This window comes from Podarcis cretensis (genome assembly GCF_951804945.1).
Source record: "Podarcis cretensis genome assembly, chromosome: 14".
NCBI lineage: Eukaryota > Metazoa > Chordata > Lepidosauria > Squamata > Lacertidae > Podarcis > Podarcis cretensis.
In genome coordinates this window covers 32219387-32236276 of record NC_137183.1, presented here as the reverse complement: position 1 = coordinate 32236276, position 16890 = coordinate 32219387, and the positions used below count along the sequence as shown (strand labels likewise).

Here is a 16890-nt window from a genome sequence, read left to right as displayed (position 1 = left end):
AAGCCACTTCTGGCGAACCAGAGCAGCACACAGAAATGCAGTTTACCTTCCCGCCGGAGCAGTACCTATTTATCTACTTGCACTTTGACGTGCTTTCGAACTGCTAGGTTGGCAGGAGCAGGGACCGAGCAACGGGAGCTCACCCCATCACGGGGATTCAAACCGCCGACCTTCTGATCAGCAAGTCCCAGGCTCTGTGGTTTAACCCACAGCACCACCCGCGGCTTAATCAGTGCCTTATCCTAGAATCATAGGAATGATGTAACACTGTTTGTTATTATAGGAGTTTTTCAGGAATGTGTCCTAGTTGCAGCCCCTTGTTTATGTTGTGACATGGACAAGCAATGATGTTCCATCAGCCTGGTGTGAAGTGTTTTGTTGTAATGCTAAAAAGCAATTAGCACTTGGAGAGAGCACTTCTTATCATGCCTTGTGGCTCTGGTGTAGGGGACCTCCAGCGTTCCATGAAAAGTTACCAGGTATTCCCCAACATGAAGCTCAGTTACGGTGCACAAAGTCCTGTGAAAAGCAACTTGCCCATTGTTATCTGTTTCCCCCCCGCTCTATATGTAGCTGCAGGGAAGTGTGGCACGAGGGGCTGGGGCTGGAGTTCAGTGGTAGAGTACGTGCCAGGCATGCAAACAGCTCCAGATTTCATCCCCAGCATTCTCTGATCAGAAGCAAGTGACAGAAAAGCCACAGCACCGAGCAGGAGGGGTGCCCACAGGCTGACCTGGCAAAAGGCAGCTTCTTGTGTTTTTATGTGATTCTTTTAGGGCTGTGCATGGCACCCTCAATCCAGTCTGGGACTCTGAATCAGCCCTGATCTGACTCTGGACAGTCTAGGACCAACCTGGACCAGGGGCCTGAATTGATTTGGGGTGGGGGCGGTCAGCCCTAGCATTTAATTAAGGTTTTAAACATGCTGTTGGGAAGGGAACGTGTTGATCAGTGGAAAGGTCAATCCTGCTGGAATCACCAGCCCCTTTCCTGCAGGCTGGGTGAAGCAGATCCTGCAGATGCTGCCTGCCTCCCCTCACCCCCCAGGCGATCCGGAGCTCTCTTGGCCTCATTGGGGCAAAGCCTGGGTCAGCCCAGTTTGGGTCCAGGCATTACACTGGTACCTCATGTTACATACACTTCAGGTTACATACGCTTCAGGTTACAGACTCCACTAACCCAGAAATAGTACCTCAGGTTAAGAACTTTGCTTCAGGATGAGAACAGAAATTGTGCTCTGGCTGTGCAGCAGCAGCAGGCGGCCCCATTAGCTAAAGTGGTGCTTCAGGTTAAGAACAGTTTCAGATTAAGAACAGACCTCCGGAACGAATTAAGTACTTAACCCGAGATACCACTGTATTTGAATCTGGTGCACAGCCCCAGTGTCTTCTAGGCAGAGCTCTCCATTCACCTAGGAGGCCAGTGCTGGATGTTTGAGATGTGTTCAACCTGGAATGAGACCCTGAATCCCCTGCAGGACATTTACGAAAGAGGGAAACAAGACTGGGGTCATTAACGGGGATGGGATTTTATTTTATTTTTAATGGGGAAGATTCCCCCCTCTCCAGGCAAAGCTGTGCAAAGGATGGCTTCTCAGTGGCATGTTCAGCTTTGTTCTGCATCTTCACCTTCCCACCACTCCAGGTAACACGAGCTGGCTGATGAGCCTGGAGAACTCCCTGAGCCCGTTTTCCTCGGATATCAACAGCATGCCCCTGCAGGAGCTCTCCAACGCTCTCATGGCGGCCGAGCGCTTCAAGGAGCACCGCGACCCCACCCTGTACAAGTCCCTCTCGGTCCCTTCCTCCACCTTGCCAACGGGGACTGCCAAGCCGTACTTCCTGCAGCGCTCAAACACAGGTGAGGCAGCTCAGTGGCTGGCCCAGGAGAGAGGGTGCGAGGATGAGACGATAGCTAGTCATTCCCAGCCAAAGTGCTTCATGGCAGAGCCACTCTGCTTTAGGAGAACAGGAGGCGCACGCAATTCACCTTCCTAAAAGGAAGGCTTTAATCTAGCCTGAAGCCCAGCCACGTGTGGCGCTAGCAGGGGCTGATGGGAAGTGTAGTCCAAAACAGTTGGATTGCTCCAGGTTCGGGAAAGCTGCCTTAATCAATTAGGGATAATTCCATAGAAGTTAGATCATGCTTCTTGAATAAATAATGCTGCCTTGGACCACTTGAGCCACATTCACACCATTCATGGAAAGCAGTATGGGGTAAGGTAAAGGACCCCCTGGATGGTTAAGTCCAGTCAAAGGCAACTATGGGGTGCGGCAGTCATCTCGCTTTCAGGCCGTGGGAGACGGTGTTTGTCCACAGCTTTCCGAGTCTTGTGGCCAGCATGACTAAACCGCTTCTGGCACAATGGAACACCGTGACGGAAGCCAGAGGATTCTTTGAGGGAATGACTTTTTAAAAAGTGGTATTACATTTCTTTTCATGCTGTGAATGTGGTCTTGCTGAAGAAATGCAGAATAGGAACATAAATACTTAGGGTTGTATCCAATGTTATCCCTATGTGGATTAGACCTATTGAAATTCATCGGCATGACTAAAGTCGGGTTGCCATACATCTGGATTTTCCTGGATCCCCACCCCCCAAAAAAAGCTCAGCAATTTTCCCTAAAAAAGCCTTTTGTGTCTGGATTTTTACTTCTTGAAATATGGCAAACCTAGACTAAAGATTTGTAAATTTCAATGGGTCTGTTCTGAATAACAGTTGGATACAACTCGGAATAATCCATTTTACTTATGTGTGTATAATTCAGTCATAGAAAGAAGCACACTGCTCATTTCACTAAACACAGCAGAATCTGTGCTTCTGCTGAGGCAGCCTGAGCCAAAGAGTGTTTTGATCAATGCATGTTTCACTCATCAGTCTAGGTCTCTTTCCAGAAGTTGTCAGGGCAGACTGGGTGGAGGACTTCTCTGTTAAAGCTCCCTTGTTCTGAAACAATGGTCTGCAGCAAGAAGGGGGGTTGGAGAATTCCCTTACTGCTCAGGTCTGTGTTTATTTCAAACACCAATGTTCTGTGTCAGAGTAGCTCAGATTCTGTAACCTGGCTAAATTATGCAAATTAGTATGCATGGTTTTCTTTTTCTTTTTGCATAATTTTTTCTGTGATCTTTTTGTGTGCGTAATTTTGTTTCTGCTCATCATGGGGAGAAAGGCACAGATCTGTGCAAGAGCCCTGATAAAACTGGGAATGTTTCCTGCAGTTGCTCTGACTTCAGCCATTGCCCCCACAAGCACATATTTACACAACCACAGGGACTAGAATCTTGTTTCTTTTTATCCTGCAGGCAGCTGCATATCCCGCATCTTTGCCATTCTCCTTTGGAATTGCAGCATTGCGCACAGCTCTGCTGCAGCCCCGCCCACACGAACAGTGTCCCGCCTACTCACCTTCCAGCCCCCCCCCCCATTTCTGAGATTTAACCTGTTGCTACCCACTCACTTTCTAGCTAATCTGAATAGCCCCGATGACAGTAAATGAGGCTGCTGGTGGGTTTGTTTCTGTTTTTAGATGGAAATATAGTTAATGCCCAGATTCTAAATATTGTGCACTGTACCACACACTCTTGGCCAACCTGGAAGGCATCAGGTTGGGGAAAACTGCTCTCCCAAATTTTACACCTGTGCAGGACAGATCTCAAGAACAGAGAACATGCATGCCTCCTGGCATTAAACATTGAAATCAATGGCCATGACTCCTGTTGGTAAATTCATTTCAGGGGGTCTACTCTGAGTAGGACTTAGTTGGAGACAACTCTAAATTCAGGTGAATTTATTATTTCGGTCACAGACCAGTTTAAATTCAAGTGTAATTGACAGCATCTAAAGTGCGGTGTAAAAAAAAAAAAGTAGTAGTGTTCAGATGCCCATTTGCCAGGAAATTTTAAGATGCAAGAACCTGGGAGCTGGGAGCTTTTCTTTTTCCTGGTGCTTTAAGGCTGAACCGCTGTAGTGATGGAAGTGCTGGTGGTTTCCCCACCTCTTTGGGTTGTGTTTTAGTTTAGGGAAAGGGAGGGTTTGGGGGATAAGTGACTAATCTCATATCTCCTTTTCCTGACTTCCTGAACCATACCTACTTGCATAAGCCCCCTCTTCTTAACCATTCCATTGCCCAGTATTCAGTGTGGGTATCTGGATGTTTCTCCCTCCCTTCTCTCATTGACTGATTTACAAAGCCCAGAACAACTTGGTTCCAGGGTGCCTCAGGGACCTCCTGATCCCTTCCACCCCAGCTCAATCACTGAGATCATTGCAGGAGCATCACTGGCCATTTCCCAAGCTGGTGAAGCTCATTTGACAAGGAACTGAACCTTTCGTGCCATTGACCCAGTATTGTGCCTGTGGAGACTGTTCCAGCCTTTCAACACCTGCTGAAAACTTCCCCATTTTGCCAGGCCTTATTTGGGCAGTTAAGAATACATCTTTCCACAATAGTTAGGTGATTTCTTATTTTAACACACACACGATTTTATGTACAATTGCTGTACGTTGCTCTGGTTTTTGTTTTATGAATTAGCGGTTTATAAATATTTGTATGAATAAAAATAATAATGCAGGGCAAAGTCCACTGTCAAGTTCTCTGCAAGCCCTTTTGAAGTTCTTGCTCTTTTCATTGAGAATTGCGAAGGAGGACCATCTGCTGCATTGCACCATGTTGGATGGCTCCATCCTTGTTTGGGGCAGAGGTAGGAGGAGGAAACTCTCCCTGTAACACAGCCTTTGGCAATATGGTGCCCACCAGATGTTTGGGACTATAACTCCCATCATTCCCAGCCACCATGGCTGATGAGTATTCTGGTCTAAAATGGCCGGGTAATAAATTAAAATCATCACCATCATCCCAAGCTATGTTGCAGGGGTCCTCAGCCCCCGAAGGCTCAGCCTTGGCTACACCTCTTCTAAGTGCTCTCACACTTCCCTACCCTGTTATTTTCTCCCATGTATTTTGTTGAAGCTGACTCTCTTTCTGATTATGTGTTAAAACTCGGTGCTTTAATTTTATTTATTTATTTTCTCCATAGAGTCTCTTCCTCTCTCTCTTCCTCTCCTTCCTTTTTGATGTCATTCCTCCCTTGGTTTTCCCTTCACAGTGGCCTCTTTCTCTTCCATGTACCTGACCAGTTCTCAAGAAAAGTTGCACAGGAGCATTTCCTGGGCAGGTATACTTGCATATCTTTAAAGGAGGTTTTTTAAAAAATAATAATAAAAAGAAAAGCAAGAAGGAGGAGGGAGGGGGAGCAAGTATTGACATAAAAAGAAACAAGCACTGTGATTCATAGAGGCTGCCTTTCCTCGTGCTTCCATCCACTCCTTCCATGTTTTATGTCTGTCCCTGATCTCATTGCACTCCGGGGATGGAAATTCCAGTGGGCATAAACAAGTCCAAGCCAGACATGGCCTCGGTTGGTCCATGAAAGCTCCATAATGCCTTGGTTTTGGGGTGGGTGGGGAAGCTCTTTATAGGCAGGCCACCAAACTGTAGGGCAGGGCTGCCCAATGTGGTTGCCCACCAAATGGTGTTGGACTTCCAACTCCTACCAGCCCCAGCCAACGTCACCAACAGCTGGGGGTTATTATACCTTTATCCTGGCCTTTGGCACCTGAAATATTTGTTTACAGGGCCCATCCTATTCCTGTGGTTGTGTTCTGTTTTAACTGTTTCAGATTTTAAATTGTTGTGACCCACGCTGGGACCTGCTGGTGAAGGGCAGGAAATATTATTATTATTATTATTATTATTATTATTATTATTATTATTATTTGTTGCATTCTAACATCTGGAGTGGACCACATTGGCTATCTCTGCTATAGAACACAGAAAGAAGGAAAGTTGCAATTCGGGTGCAGCTTAGAAACAGGAAAAACTGAAACTGCCAATGTTTCTCTACCTCTGCCTTTTGTTCAGTTTTGACTCTTCCATCTCCACCTCCTAACTCTTTTGTGTGTTGACCCTGCAACCCAGCCACAGATAATATCAATCAAAATTCTATCTGAATTAAGGCAAGGAGGTTAAGAAATCTTTCAGGGGGTCTGTCTTTCTGTTGCCCACTCACGCGAAGGCTGCAATCTAGACTTTAGCCTTTGCCAGTCTTCTGCTCCTCAGATGTTTTGGGATTATTAACGCCTAACAGCCCCAGCCAGGATAGCCAAGCTCACTGGGGCTGATGGGAGCTGTAGCCTGAAGCAGCAGCAGCAACAACAACAGTTACATTTATATATTATCTTTATCTTCCAAGGATCTCAAAGTGGTGTACATGGTTCTCCTCTACCCCATTTCATTCTCACAACAACCCTGTGAGGTAGGTTAGGCTAAGAGATGATGACTGGCCCAAGGTCACCCAGGGAGCTTCATGGCTGAGTGGGGATTCGAACCTTGATGTCTCCAGTCCAAGTCTCAACATTCTAACCAGTACACCACACATCTGGAGGGTACCAGGTTAGCAAAAGCTGCAGTCTAGAGATCCTTTTGGTTCTACGGAATTCTGATGTGGCATTGCTGCAGGTCACCATTGATTGCTGTGTTTGAAGAGATGCTGTTAAAATGCCCACAGGATCAGGCAGGTGCCTCTCTCTTTGAATGAACCTCGATGTGAACGAATCTTAAAAACATTGGTTAAAAAACGGCAGCCATTTCACTCTGAAGCATTAGAGGAAACTGGGCAGGGGTCTTCTGGCTTGGACAGTTTAGCAGATCAGCACGTTTGTTTGAGGGGTGTGTGTGTTTTGTGTGTGTTTACAGCTAACTCTTGAATTTCTGCTTTGAAATAACTTTTTTTTATCTTGCAAGCTGCAATCAATATCCCCCCCAAGCTGCTGCAGTGGTGGTCTTGTCTTTCCTTGCTGGTTTTGTTAATTTCATTTGTGTGCCAAAAACTATGTATTTTTTAAGTTTGTTTTTTGGGTGTGTGTGCGGGGGAAAACAATCTCTGCATGTGCAATTGGCCTCTATTTATTTCTTGTCAGAATCTGCCGTGGTTCTGGAAGAAGGAAGCCCACCGGAGACGGATTTAAAAGATGCAGAGTCTCGCCTGGAATCTCAAGAGATTGAAGACTTTGAAGCTGTGTGTCCGGAGCAAGGCCTAAGCGAAGAGAAGGTGGTCAAATGCCCCGGGACGTATAGTCGGGTCAGTAAGCTCCCTTGCTTGATCTTGAGTTAAACCTGTCAAGGAGAACATAATGAGACATTCTTGAACTTTCTTCAGATAAGTATGCCTTTTGTGAGTGAGTGTGCACACATGCATGGGGTGTAGGTTTAGCTGTTATTGTCAAAGAGGAGTGTAGTTTCCCTGAATCACAGAGTTGGAAGGGATCCTGGTGGTCATCTAGTCCAACCCGCTACAATGCAAAAACCTTTTTGTCTAATGTGGGGCTTGAACTGAGGACCCTGAGCTTAAGAGTTTCAGATTCATATGCAACATTCTTGACCCAACAAGGTCTCCTCCAAGCGGTGTTCATTTCCTTGTTTATTGGACCAAATTCACAGAAAAATCTATGCGGTTTACATAAAACAATATACACACACATGTTGACAGAACTTTAAAACACATGTATGGGCTGGCTTGGACTGATGGGCTGTAGCCCAAAGCATGAAGAGGCTTTGGCTGAGGCTGCAGTCGAGCTTTCAGGGAAATTTTGATGCTTCTCTTCATGATCATTATCAGCAGCAGCAGAGGGGAAGGCTTTTGCACAGTAACATAGGAAGATGCCTTATACCGAGTCAGACCATTGGTCCATCTAGCTTGGTATTGTCTACACTGACTGGCAGCAGCTCTTCAAGGTTTCAGACTAGGTCCTTGCAGCCCTCCCTAGAGATGCCACTGACGCTTGAACCTGGGACCTTCTGCAGGCAATGCAGATGCTCTGCCACTGAGCCCACAGCCCTTCCATGAGCAGAACAGCATGTTGGTTGCAATCCTGTGATTAGAGCAGGTATGGGGAACCTTGGGCCCTTCTGTGTTGCTAAACTCCCATCAGCCTCATCAGCCAGTGTCCAAGGATGATGGGAGTTGTAGTTCAGCAATACCTGGAGGGCCCAAGGTATTTCTGTCTTAGAGCTTGGCAGCTGGTGGCCTTCAGTTGCCAAACCTCTCTCTGTCTTCCTTTTTTTACTGGGAAATGGAAACAGGGTTGAGGGTGGTCATCCCCTCTCCTCTACGCAGGGTGCATTCTTCTCCACATACTTCATGGGGTCATCTGGTCCAACCCCATGAGATGCAGGAATCTCAGCCGAAGCATCCATGGCAGGTGGCCATCCAACCTCTGCTTGAAAACCTCCAAAGAAGGAGAGTCCACAACCTCCCGAGGGAGACCATTCCAATTTCAAACAGCTCTTGCTGTCAGAACACTTCCTGATGTTTAGCTGGAATCTCCTTTCTTGTAATCTGAATCCTGCAGAAAAAGTCTAGCTTCCCAGTGCCTGCTTGGCCAGATGGGTTGCTGTCAAGGGTCATCTTCTCTCAAGTTATCTTTCAGTGACCACCTCTTCTCCTTCCTTCTCCCCTTCCTCCACCCCTGGCTTTGTAGTCCTCGTCGACATCCAGTCAAGAAGAGAAAATTCTGAAACCAGATGATTTGGCCCCCATGGGCATCCCCATCGAAAGAGCCCGGAACTTGGAAGACAGCCGTGAGTTTGAGGCACTCTCTTTCCAGCCTTCCCAGCCCCTCAGCAAGTCCAGTTCCTCTCCGGAGCTTCAGACCCTCCAGGAAGTCCTCAAGGACACCAGCAGCGAAGATCCGCCGGGGAAGCTGAGCAGTGACGGGAAGTCCAAGTCTCAGTCGGGACACTTGGAAGGGGAGGCAGCCGGGAGCTGGCTAGGCAGAGGGGAAGATGACCGCCCCCTTGGGGCACCCAGGGTGGGCTGCAGTGCCCCTGTCTCTTCTCCGCGCTCCCCAACCGGCCACCGCCCCCGAGGGTACACGATCTCTGATTCAGCGCCCTCGAGGAGGGGCAAGAGGATTGAGAGGGACCCCTTCAAGGGCCGCGCAACAGCTTCCAATGCGGAGAAAGTGCCAGGAATCAACCCAAGGTGAGTGAATTGTGCATGTGAAGAGGCTGCATCAGACAAGGGAGTGTTCTTTCATTTTTCTTTCTGACCACATCAAAGACAGATTCAGTGTCCAGATCAGTGGGTCTCAAACATTTTTGGGCTTCCACCTCCTTGGACACATAAACCCTCAGGGGTGTAGTGTGTTGGGGAGGTGGGGCTTAAGGGGTCATGACCCCAGGCATGTTTTTCTAAGGGGGCGTGACCAGGCACCCCCATGATGGGTTCCCTCATCAGAGCCTGGCTCCAGTGCACAAGAGAGCTGCAGAGACTAGCAGCTTCCTTGTGCCCAACACCACCAGCCACAACTCCATTCCCGGGTCAAAGCTGAGCCGGGGACAGAGAGAGGAGAGTGACTGCAAGGTATTAAGCAACCTGCTTCTCAGTGTCCTGGGAGCGTTTGGCTGGCTAGTGTCTGAAGCAGAAGGCTGGCATTGATGGGCCTTTTCACCTGATCCCACCACATCGTGTCTGAATTTGTCCAGTTGCTTTTGGAGGGGCTCACTTGTCTACTTGGCTATTGCTGTTTGTAGAGGTGGAGAGTTCTACATGCTAAGATTGACCGAAACCTTTAGAGATAATGGAATTAAATCTATTTTAATGTTTTCTCCTTAGCTTTGTGTTCCTGCAGTTGTATCACTCTCCTTTCTTCGGTGATGAATCCAACAAGCCCCTCCTGTTGCCGAATGAGGTAGGTTTGAGCATGTCATTTAAAATATTATAAATAGTAGGGGCTACTGCCCCTGCTTGCTCTGTTTGCCAACCCCACGTACCCTCTAACCCCTTTGCTAACCCCCATACCTGGCCAGCCCCTCCTCCCTTTTCATAAAAGATGCCAAGGTGGCTTTGCCCATGCTTGCCGTTCTAAAGCTTTCCTCATTTTTTTTTTTTATTCTTAGACGTTTGAGAGATCAGTTCAGCTGCTGGATCAGATCCCCCCCTACGATACCCACAAGATTGCAGTACTATATGTTGGGGAAGGGCAGGTAAGGGCCGTGGGCATCAGCTTCCTGGAATTTTTTGGGCAGAAGGTGCTCAGGGTTAAGCTGTTCCCTTCAGGAAACTCTTCCCTTCTGCTGCCTGCGAAGTTTGGGGGACCCTGGGTGCAAAAAGGCCTCCTCGGTGGCGGCCCCCTCATCTCTGGAATGGCCTCCCCTCTAAGGTGCATCAGGCACTGAGATTGTTAGGAGGTGAAGATGCATCACTTTGCCCAAATCTTTGGGAGGGAGGTGAGCATTATTATAAGCCCCTTGGTTTGAAATGTTCCTCTTGCCCACTTCATTAAATTATTTGGCATTGGTTATTTTAATCATTCTTATGCATATGTGATTTTTTATTTTATTGTATTCTGCTTTAATCATGTTAGTATCTTTTGCCCTGAGACTATTTGCTGAAGGATGGATTAAAAATACTGTAAATATGTCTTCTAAAAGTCGGATAGTTGTTTATTTCCTTGACATCTGACAGGAGGGCGTTCCACAGGGCGCCACTACCAAGAAGGCCCTCTGTCTGGTTCCCTGTAACCTCACTTCTTGCAGTGAGAGAACCGCCAGAACCACATGGTAAAATGGCCTCGCAGAGGATCCATTTTGTAGAGGGACAGACGAAGCTTCCTTACATGGAGTCAGACCCTTGGTCTGCCTAGCTCAGCATTGCCTTTGTCGGGGTGTTTCCCAGCCCTAACTAGAGTTGCCATTGGGGGATTCAACCTGGGCCAGCCTCCTGCATGCAAAGCAGATGCTCTACCACTGAGCTACGGCCCTTCCACATCCTAAAAAGGCACCAGGTTTTTCTCTAGGTAAAATAATGTGGAGCCCTTGAGCCTGTTGTCCACACAGCTGCTCTCATGGTTTTGTCTCCACCCCAGAGCAATAACGAGCTCGCCATCCTTTCCAACGAGCACGGCTCCTACAGGTACACAGAGTTCCTGACCGGCTTGGGAACGCTCATTGAGCTAAAAGACTGCCAGCCAGACAAGATTTACCTTGGTGGCTTGGATGTGTGCGGGGAGGACGGGCTGTTTACCTACTGCTGGCACGATGACATCATGCAAGGTAGGCCTGAATGAGGGAGTGTCTGTGTGTTGAGGCTGGGTAGCCTTTGTGCCCTTATTCTTTCAGGGATAGCGCTTCCCACTTTGCGGAGGGCTCTCTCAGAATTGGCCCAATGCAATTTGAAACCTAGTTTGTGCAGTGTGTAAGTTGAATGCCTCCCACTATGAAGAATAGCGGGCCTGAGGGTGCCTTTAAGGGCAGCAGAGAGGGCAGTTGATGGGTTTGCCCCAGGGGGCAACACTCCTCCCCCCAGGTCTCCTGTGTAAGCCCCATTGAGGCTTCCCCCCTTTTTAAAAAAACAAAAAACTTTCGGCATTGCTGCTCATACACTAAACAGACCTTCAACTGGGTGTTTTGGGATTGCAGCTCCCATCAGGACAGCTGTGCTCCCTTCAGCCCTGGCTGGGTCTGGTGGGAGTTCTCATCCAAAACATCTGGAGGTCACCAGGTCGGGGAAGGCTGGTCTAGCATATGAAACGTTTCCTCCTCATGTGACTTGAGACTCTGAACTGCATGTAGCCTTCCTCCCTCCCTCCCTCCCTCCTTAGCCATTTTCCACATTGCGACTTTGATGCCCACCAAAGACCTGGACAAGTACCGCTGCGACAAGAAACGTCATCTGGGGAACGACTTTGTGTCCATCATTTACAACAATTCAGGGGAAGACTTCAAGCTGGGAACCATCAAGGTAAGGAAATGTGCCTCTGCTGAGTGGCTTGGGCCTGACAGATGGCCAGTTTGGTTCTAGGATGGATTTTTCTGCCCGGAGATCATGTGGGGGATAGGAGCAAGGTTTTCCTGCAAGAATCACAGCTCTGTGATAAATGCCATGTCTCCTGTTCCCAAACTGAGAGGATCCAGGTGCGCCCTAAGCATTTCCCTTTGCCCTCATGTCCATGAGCCTCGAGCTTGGCTTGTGTCTGAGGAAACTGCTCCATTGTTTGGCACCGGACGAGACGGACAGACTCTTCCTACTTTGTAAACTCCTTCCTTTCCGTTCCCAACTGCCAGTTGCTACACATCTCAGTCTTAACTGGGAACATCTGAGAACCTCAGTATCCCTCGACCTGGAAACTAAACTCTGCCTGCAGGCTGTAGGGTTTTCCTCCAGGAATAGCAAAGTGTATTCTGTAATGAGCTTTTCACAGTAAACTGACTTGGGCTGATTAGGGGAATGAAAGCTGTTAAGGCCCAAACCTTTCAGCCTGATGGAAGTCAAGACAGGCTTGCTTTGTCCTACCCAAACTAAGGTGGCTGCAAGGGAAGAGAGAGTTCCCATGCCTGTAAGAGACGTCTTAGGCCTGGGCATTGCCCCTGGACCTCGCTGGCTCTCTCCCCGCCATACACCCTAATGTTCTTCCCTCTCCAGGGCCAATTCAACTTTGTGCACGTCATCATCAAGCCTCTGGATTACAACTGTAACCTGCTCACTCTGCAATGCAGGAAAGGTAGGCCCAGGCCTCTCCTTTCTACCACCGGAGTTCGTGAAGGGTGTTACCTCCAGAGATTTCCACTGGCCTGGCAATCTCAGAGCCTTGGGAAGGATTTTAGCTTATGTCTTGGATGCGCAAGGGAGGAAACAGGATGTACAATTTCAGAAATAAAATTCTTAATGTTAATTTTAATTTTTTGGCTTTTATGCCTGGACATCTAAAAGCCACTTTTTCAGAGGTGTAGGGAGAAAAAGGTGTAAAGAGACAAGTTTGTGGAAATGATGACGCAATCTCTTACCTGACAGAATGCCTGGTTTTAATAATTATTTCAACTGTGTGATGTATTTTATTCTGTTTTATGTATTTTGTTTCCTGCAATGGCTTTGGCTACACAAACAAATAATATTCATACAATTTGTACAGTTATGGACTGAGGATGCTGCAGTCTCCCTCTCTTTCTCTCTCTGGTTTGTAGATATGGAAGGGCTTATCGACACCAGTGTGATGAAGATCGTTTCCGATAAAAACTTGGCTTTTGTCGCCCGCCAGATGGCTCTGCACGCCAACGTGAGTGCTCTTGTGGGAGCTGGTAACAGATCATCTTTCATTTGAACTTGGCAACTCAGCCTTTGGCATCCTGTTGCCCTCCAGCTGCTTTGGGCTACAGATCCCCTTGACCAGAGCCAGCACAGTCGCAGGAAGCCGGGGCTGATGAGAGTCCAAAAGGCCTGGAGGGAATCTGGTTGGCAAAGGTCCTGTCTCTCCAGCCTTGCTGGCTGATGGGAGCCATCTTCCAAAATGGCTTGGAGGGGGCGCCAAGTTGACAACTGACTGCTGCACTTGGATGGCGTCTTAAACCAGCCTGCCTGAGTTGACCCTCCTCTTTGCTTCCCACTGTTTCCCTTAGATGGCTTCTCAGGTCCATCACAGCCGCTCCAACCCCACAGACACGTACCCGTCTAAGTGGATTGCCCGCCTGCGGCACATCAAGAGGCTCCGGCACAGGGTAACACTGCCTTTGCTCTCTCTTAGTGTTTTCCCTCGAGTTTCTTTTTCTTGTGGCATGTGACTCTTTCCCCTCTAACTTTAACACACACACACACACCCTATCCCCAATACAGGGGTAATAATCACAGAATTGTAGAGTTGGAAGGGACTCAGGGGTCATCTAGTCTAACCCCCTGCAATGCAGGAAACATTTTGCCCAACGTGGGGCTCAAACCCCTGACCCTGAGATTAAGACTCTCATGCTCTGTCAACTGAGCTTTCCTAGGAGTTGTTTGGAAAATACCAGTTGGTCTCTTTGTAATAATAATAATAATAATAATAATAATAATAATAATAATAAAGGTAAAGGTACCCCTGCCCGTACGGGCCAGTCGTGTCCGACTCTAGGGTTGCGTGCTCATCTTGCTCTAGAGGCCGTGAGCCGGCGCCGTCTGAAGACACTTCCCGGTCACGTGGCCAGCGTGACGAAGCTGCAGCTGGCGAGCCAGCACCAGCGCAGCACACGGAAACGCCGTTTAGCTTCCCACTATAAAGCGGTACCTATTTATCTACTTGCACTTAAGAGTGCTTTCGAACTGCTAGGTGGGCAGGAGCTGGGACCGAACGACGGGAGCTCACCCCGCCGCGGGGATTCGAACCGCTGACCATACGATCAGCAAGTCCTAGGCACTGAGGTTTTACCCACAGCGCCACCCGCGTCCCAATAATATTAATAATAATAATAATAATAATAATAATAATAATAATAATAATAAAGTTTATTTATACCCCGCCCTCCCCAGCCAAGGCCGGGCTCAGGGCAGCTAACAACCAATAATAAAAACAAGTTGAATGAATACAACTTAAAAACAAGATTAAAATACAACATTAAAACATTAAAATGCAGCCTCATCACAGGAGGAAAAAGGAAAAAAGAAAGGGGGGGAGGGAATCAAATTGACTCCAAGCCAAAGGCCAGGCGGAACAACTCTGTCTTACAGGCCCTGCGGAAAGAAATCAGATCCTGCGGGGCCCTGGTCTCATGAGACAGAGCGTTCCACCAGGCTGGAGCCAGAGTTGAAAAGGCCCTGGCTCTGGTTGAGGCTAATCTAACTTCCTTAGTGCCTGGGACCTCTAGGGTGTTGCTGTTTATGGACCTTAAGGTCCTCCGTGGGGCATACCGGGAGAGGCAGTCCCGTAGGTACGATGGTCTTAGGCCCTGTAAAGACTTCTGAAAGCACTGAAAATAAAAGGGTTGGGGTTTTTTTGAAGGACTTGAAATACGTTCTCTACTTTCCCTTCTTTCAGATCAGAGAAGAGACTCAGTACCAGGCTTCTGGTTTCCCCAGCATGCACCCTCCCGCCCCAGCCAAAGCGTCTGCCCACCTTCCTCAGGACCCGGCTCCCACCTACGAAACGGGACAGAGGAAGCGCCTCATCTCCTCGGTGGACGACTTCACGGAGTTTGTGTAGCGTCGGAACGTGTTCTGCATCAACTTGTCCGGTGGGCAAAGCCTTCTTGTTTCCCCCACCCATCCAGCTGCTGCGGAGAGGAGATTCCACGTTGGCGACACTTGGAGACGGGTTTCCCCGATCCAGGACACACCACTGCTGCTCTGGTGGCTCATGCTCCCTTTGAAAGCTGCTGGTCCACAGTCCTGTCAGGCTGCCATTCTCCAGAGAGGAAGGTGGAGGTGTCTTGGATTGCCATTGCTGTCGTGCGTTTTTTAAACTAACACTTTGAGGATGCGTTGCTATGAGTGAATGGAGGCAGATCTAAGACACACAAGACGCTCGTTGAAGGGATGGAAGAAAAGGTGTCTCAGTAGCCTGACATGAACTCCCCAGCAACGCCATGAATGTTCCTGGCTGGATGAGTCCCAGGCCCCAGTGTGCATGCGTTTTTGCCTCCAGCTCATGGTGAGGAGGCCTGGGGGTTAGTGACTTCGTTTTTCTTTTCCCAGAGGATAATGGCGGTGTGGATTTTGCTGCTGGTGAGTGGTCTTTCCTGAACAGTTGTTCTTTGCAGCAGGTCAAGATGCCAAACACTGAGCTTGTGCACAAACAATTTGGCCATGCCCAGAGTCAAGAGACACTTTGGGCTGGTTTCGCTCAAATCTATTCGCTGCATAGTTGGGGAGGGAAGAGGAGCACGTTGGCCTTGAAAAAGGAGATCCCTGGCTTTTCCTTTTTAAATTGTCCCTTGCTGGAAGAAATTTAACCTCTTCCTTTCCTTTGCTGGGACGAGCTTTTATTGCCATTGAGGCCGTGGGCTGTATCGGCCTTTGCCAAACTGGCGTCCTCCAGTTGTTTTGGATTGCAACTCCCTCTAGCCCCCCCCCCCAGCCAAAGTGTGCTGTGAGTTGTAGTCCAAAACATCTCCAAGGCTTTCTGGTCATTGCTTAGAGGAAGACCATCCTTCCCCATCCTGGTGCCCTCTAGGTGTGACTGGGAGTACAGTTGGCATGGCCACTGCGGTCGGGCTGATGTTACAGTCCAGCGACCCCTGGAAGATGCCAGGTTGAGGAAGTCTGACCTGGGCGCCACTTGAGTTGCGGCGGTGCTGCAGTAGAAGAAGCATGGGAGTTTGCCCTGTGGGATGTTCTGCTGACTTTTGCTGCCATCCTTCTGTGGTCGCTGGCGCTCCCTTCAGGACTGCAGGCGGGCTTTCACAGGACTAAACCCAAGGGCCAGCAATGATGTGAGGGTTTGATTTGTAGCTAGTCTTCCTTGGAAATAGCAAATGGTACAGAAGGTAAAGCCTTCCTTTACTGGGATTTTAAAAGGGGGGTCACGTAAAGATGACTGGATGTCACTTTCCTTTGTATCCATCTTGTTTGGCAAACGTCTTACAACACACTTAATGAAATAAAGTGTTTCTTTGACAACCAGATTTCCAGTTGACATCTTGCACCATTTGTAACGTTCTCCTTCCAGTGTGATTAAATGTTGGATCACCTCTATCTATATGCTTCCTGACACTCTCAAAGGACTCTTAAGATGTTAGTGAAACAGGGCTTACCCTTGCAGAAGCCATGCTGGTTCTGCTTCAGCAAGGCTTGTTTTCTGTATGCTTTGTAATTCTGTCTTTAATAATCCTCTCCACCACTTTCCCTGTAAGAAATGTTAAGCTATTTTTTTTTTAATAATTGGTGATACACTGGCCACTTTACAGTCTTTGTATGGAAACTGATCTTGGGGACAAGTTGCATATTTTTGTAGAAGATCAGCAATTTTACATCAGAATTCTCTAAGAACTCTTCAGGGGTTGCTATTCAGACCAGATTTGTGAGTAAGGCCTAGAATTCCACCTTACTAGTCACCACTATTCGTTCCTCATGTGAAGCTCAAGTGAA

General features: G+C 48.2%; 1 protein-coding gene across 6 annotated transcripts in view; it reads left to right on the top strand.

Annotated features, from left to right (window-relative positions):
• Window positions 1-16427, top strand: part of TSC2 (TSC complex subunit 2) — a 46362-nt gene extending 29935 nt beyond the window's left edge. For 5 of the 6 annotated variants that reach the window (XM_079952735.1, XM_079952733.1, XM_079952732.1 and 2 more), the window contains 12 exons: window positions 1645-1860; window positions 5107-5175; window positions 6980-7140; window positions 8540-9042; window positions 9676-9751; window positions 9960-10046; window positions 10928-11114; window positions 11663-11802; window positions 12484-12562; window positions 13023-13114; window positions 13455-13553; window positions 14843-16427. In XM_079952735.1, coding sequence (XP_079808861.1) covers window positions 1645-1860; window positions 5107-5175; window positions 6980-7140; window positions 8540-9042; window positions 9676-9751; window positions 9960-10046; window positions 10928-11114; window positions 11663-11802; window positions 12484-12562; window positions 13023-13114; window positions 13455-13553; window positions 14843-15007 — 1874 coding nt within the window. In that variant the 3' untranslated portion in view covers window positions 15008-16427. The remainder of the gene's footprint in view (window positions 1-1644; window positions 1861-5106; window positions 5176-6979; window positions 7141-8539; window positions 9043-9675; window positions 9752-9959; window positions 10047-10927; window positions 11115-11662; window positions 11803-12483; window positions 12563-13022; window positions 13115-13454; window positions 13554-14842) is intronic. The other variant, XM_079952734.1, reaches the window with a different exon arrangement.
• The last annotated feature ends 463 nt before the right edge of the window (window positions 16428-16890 follow it).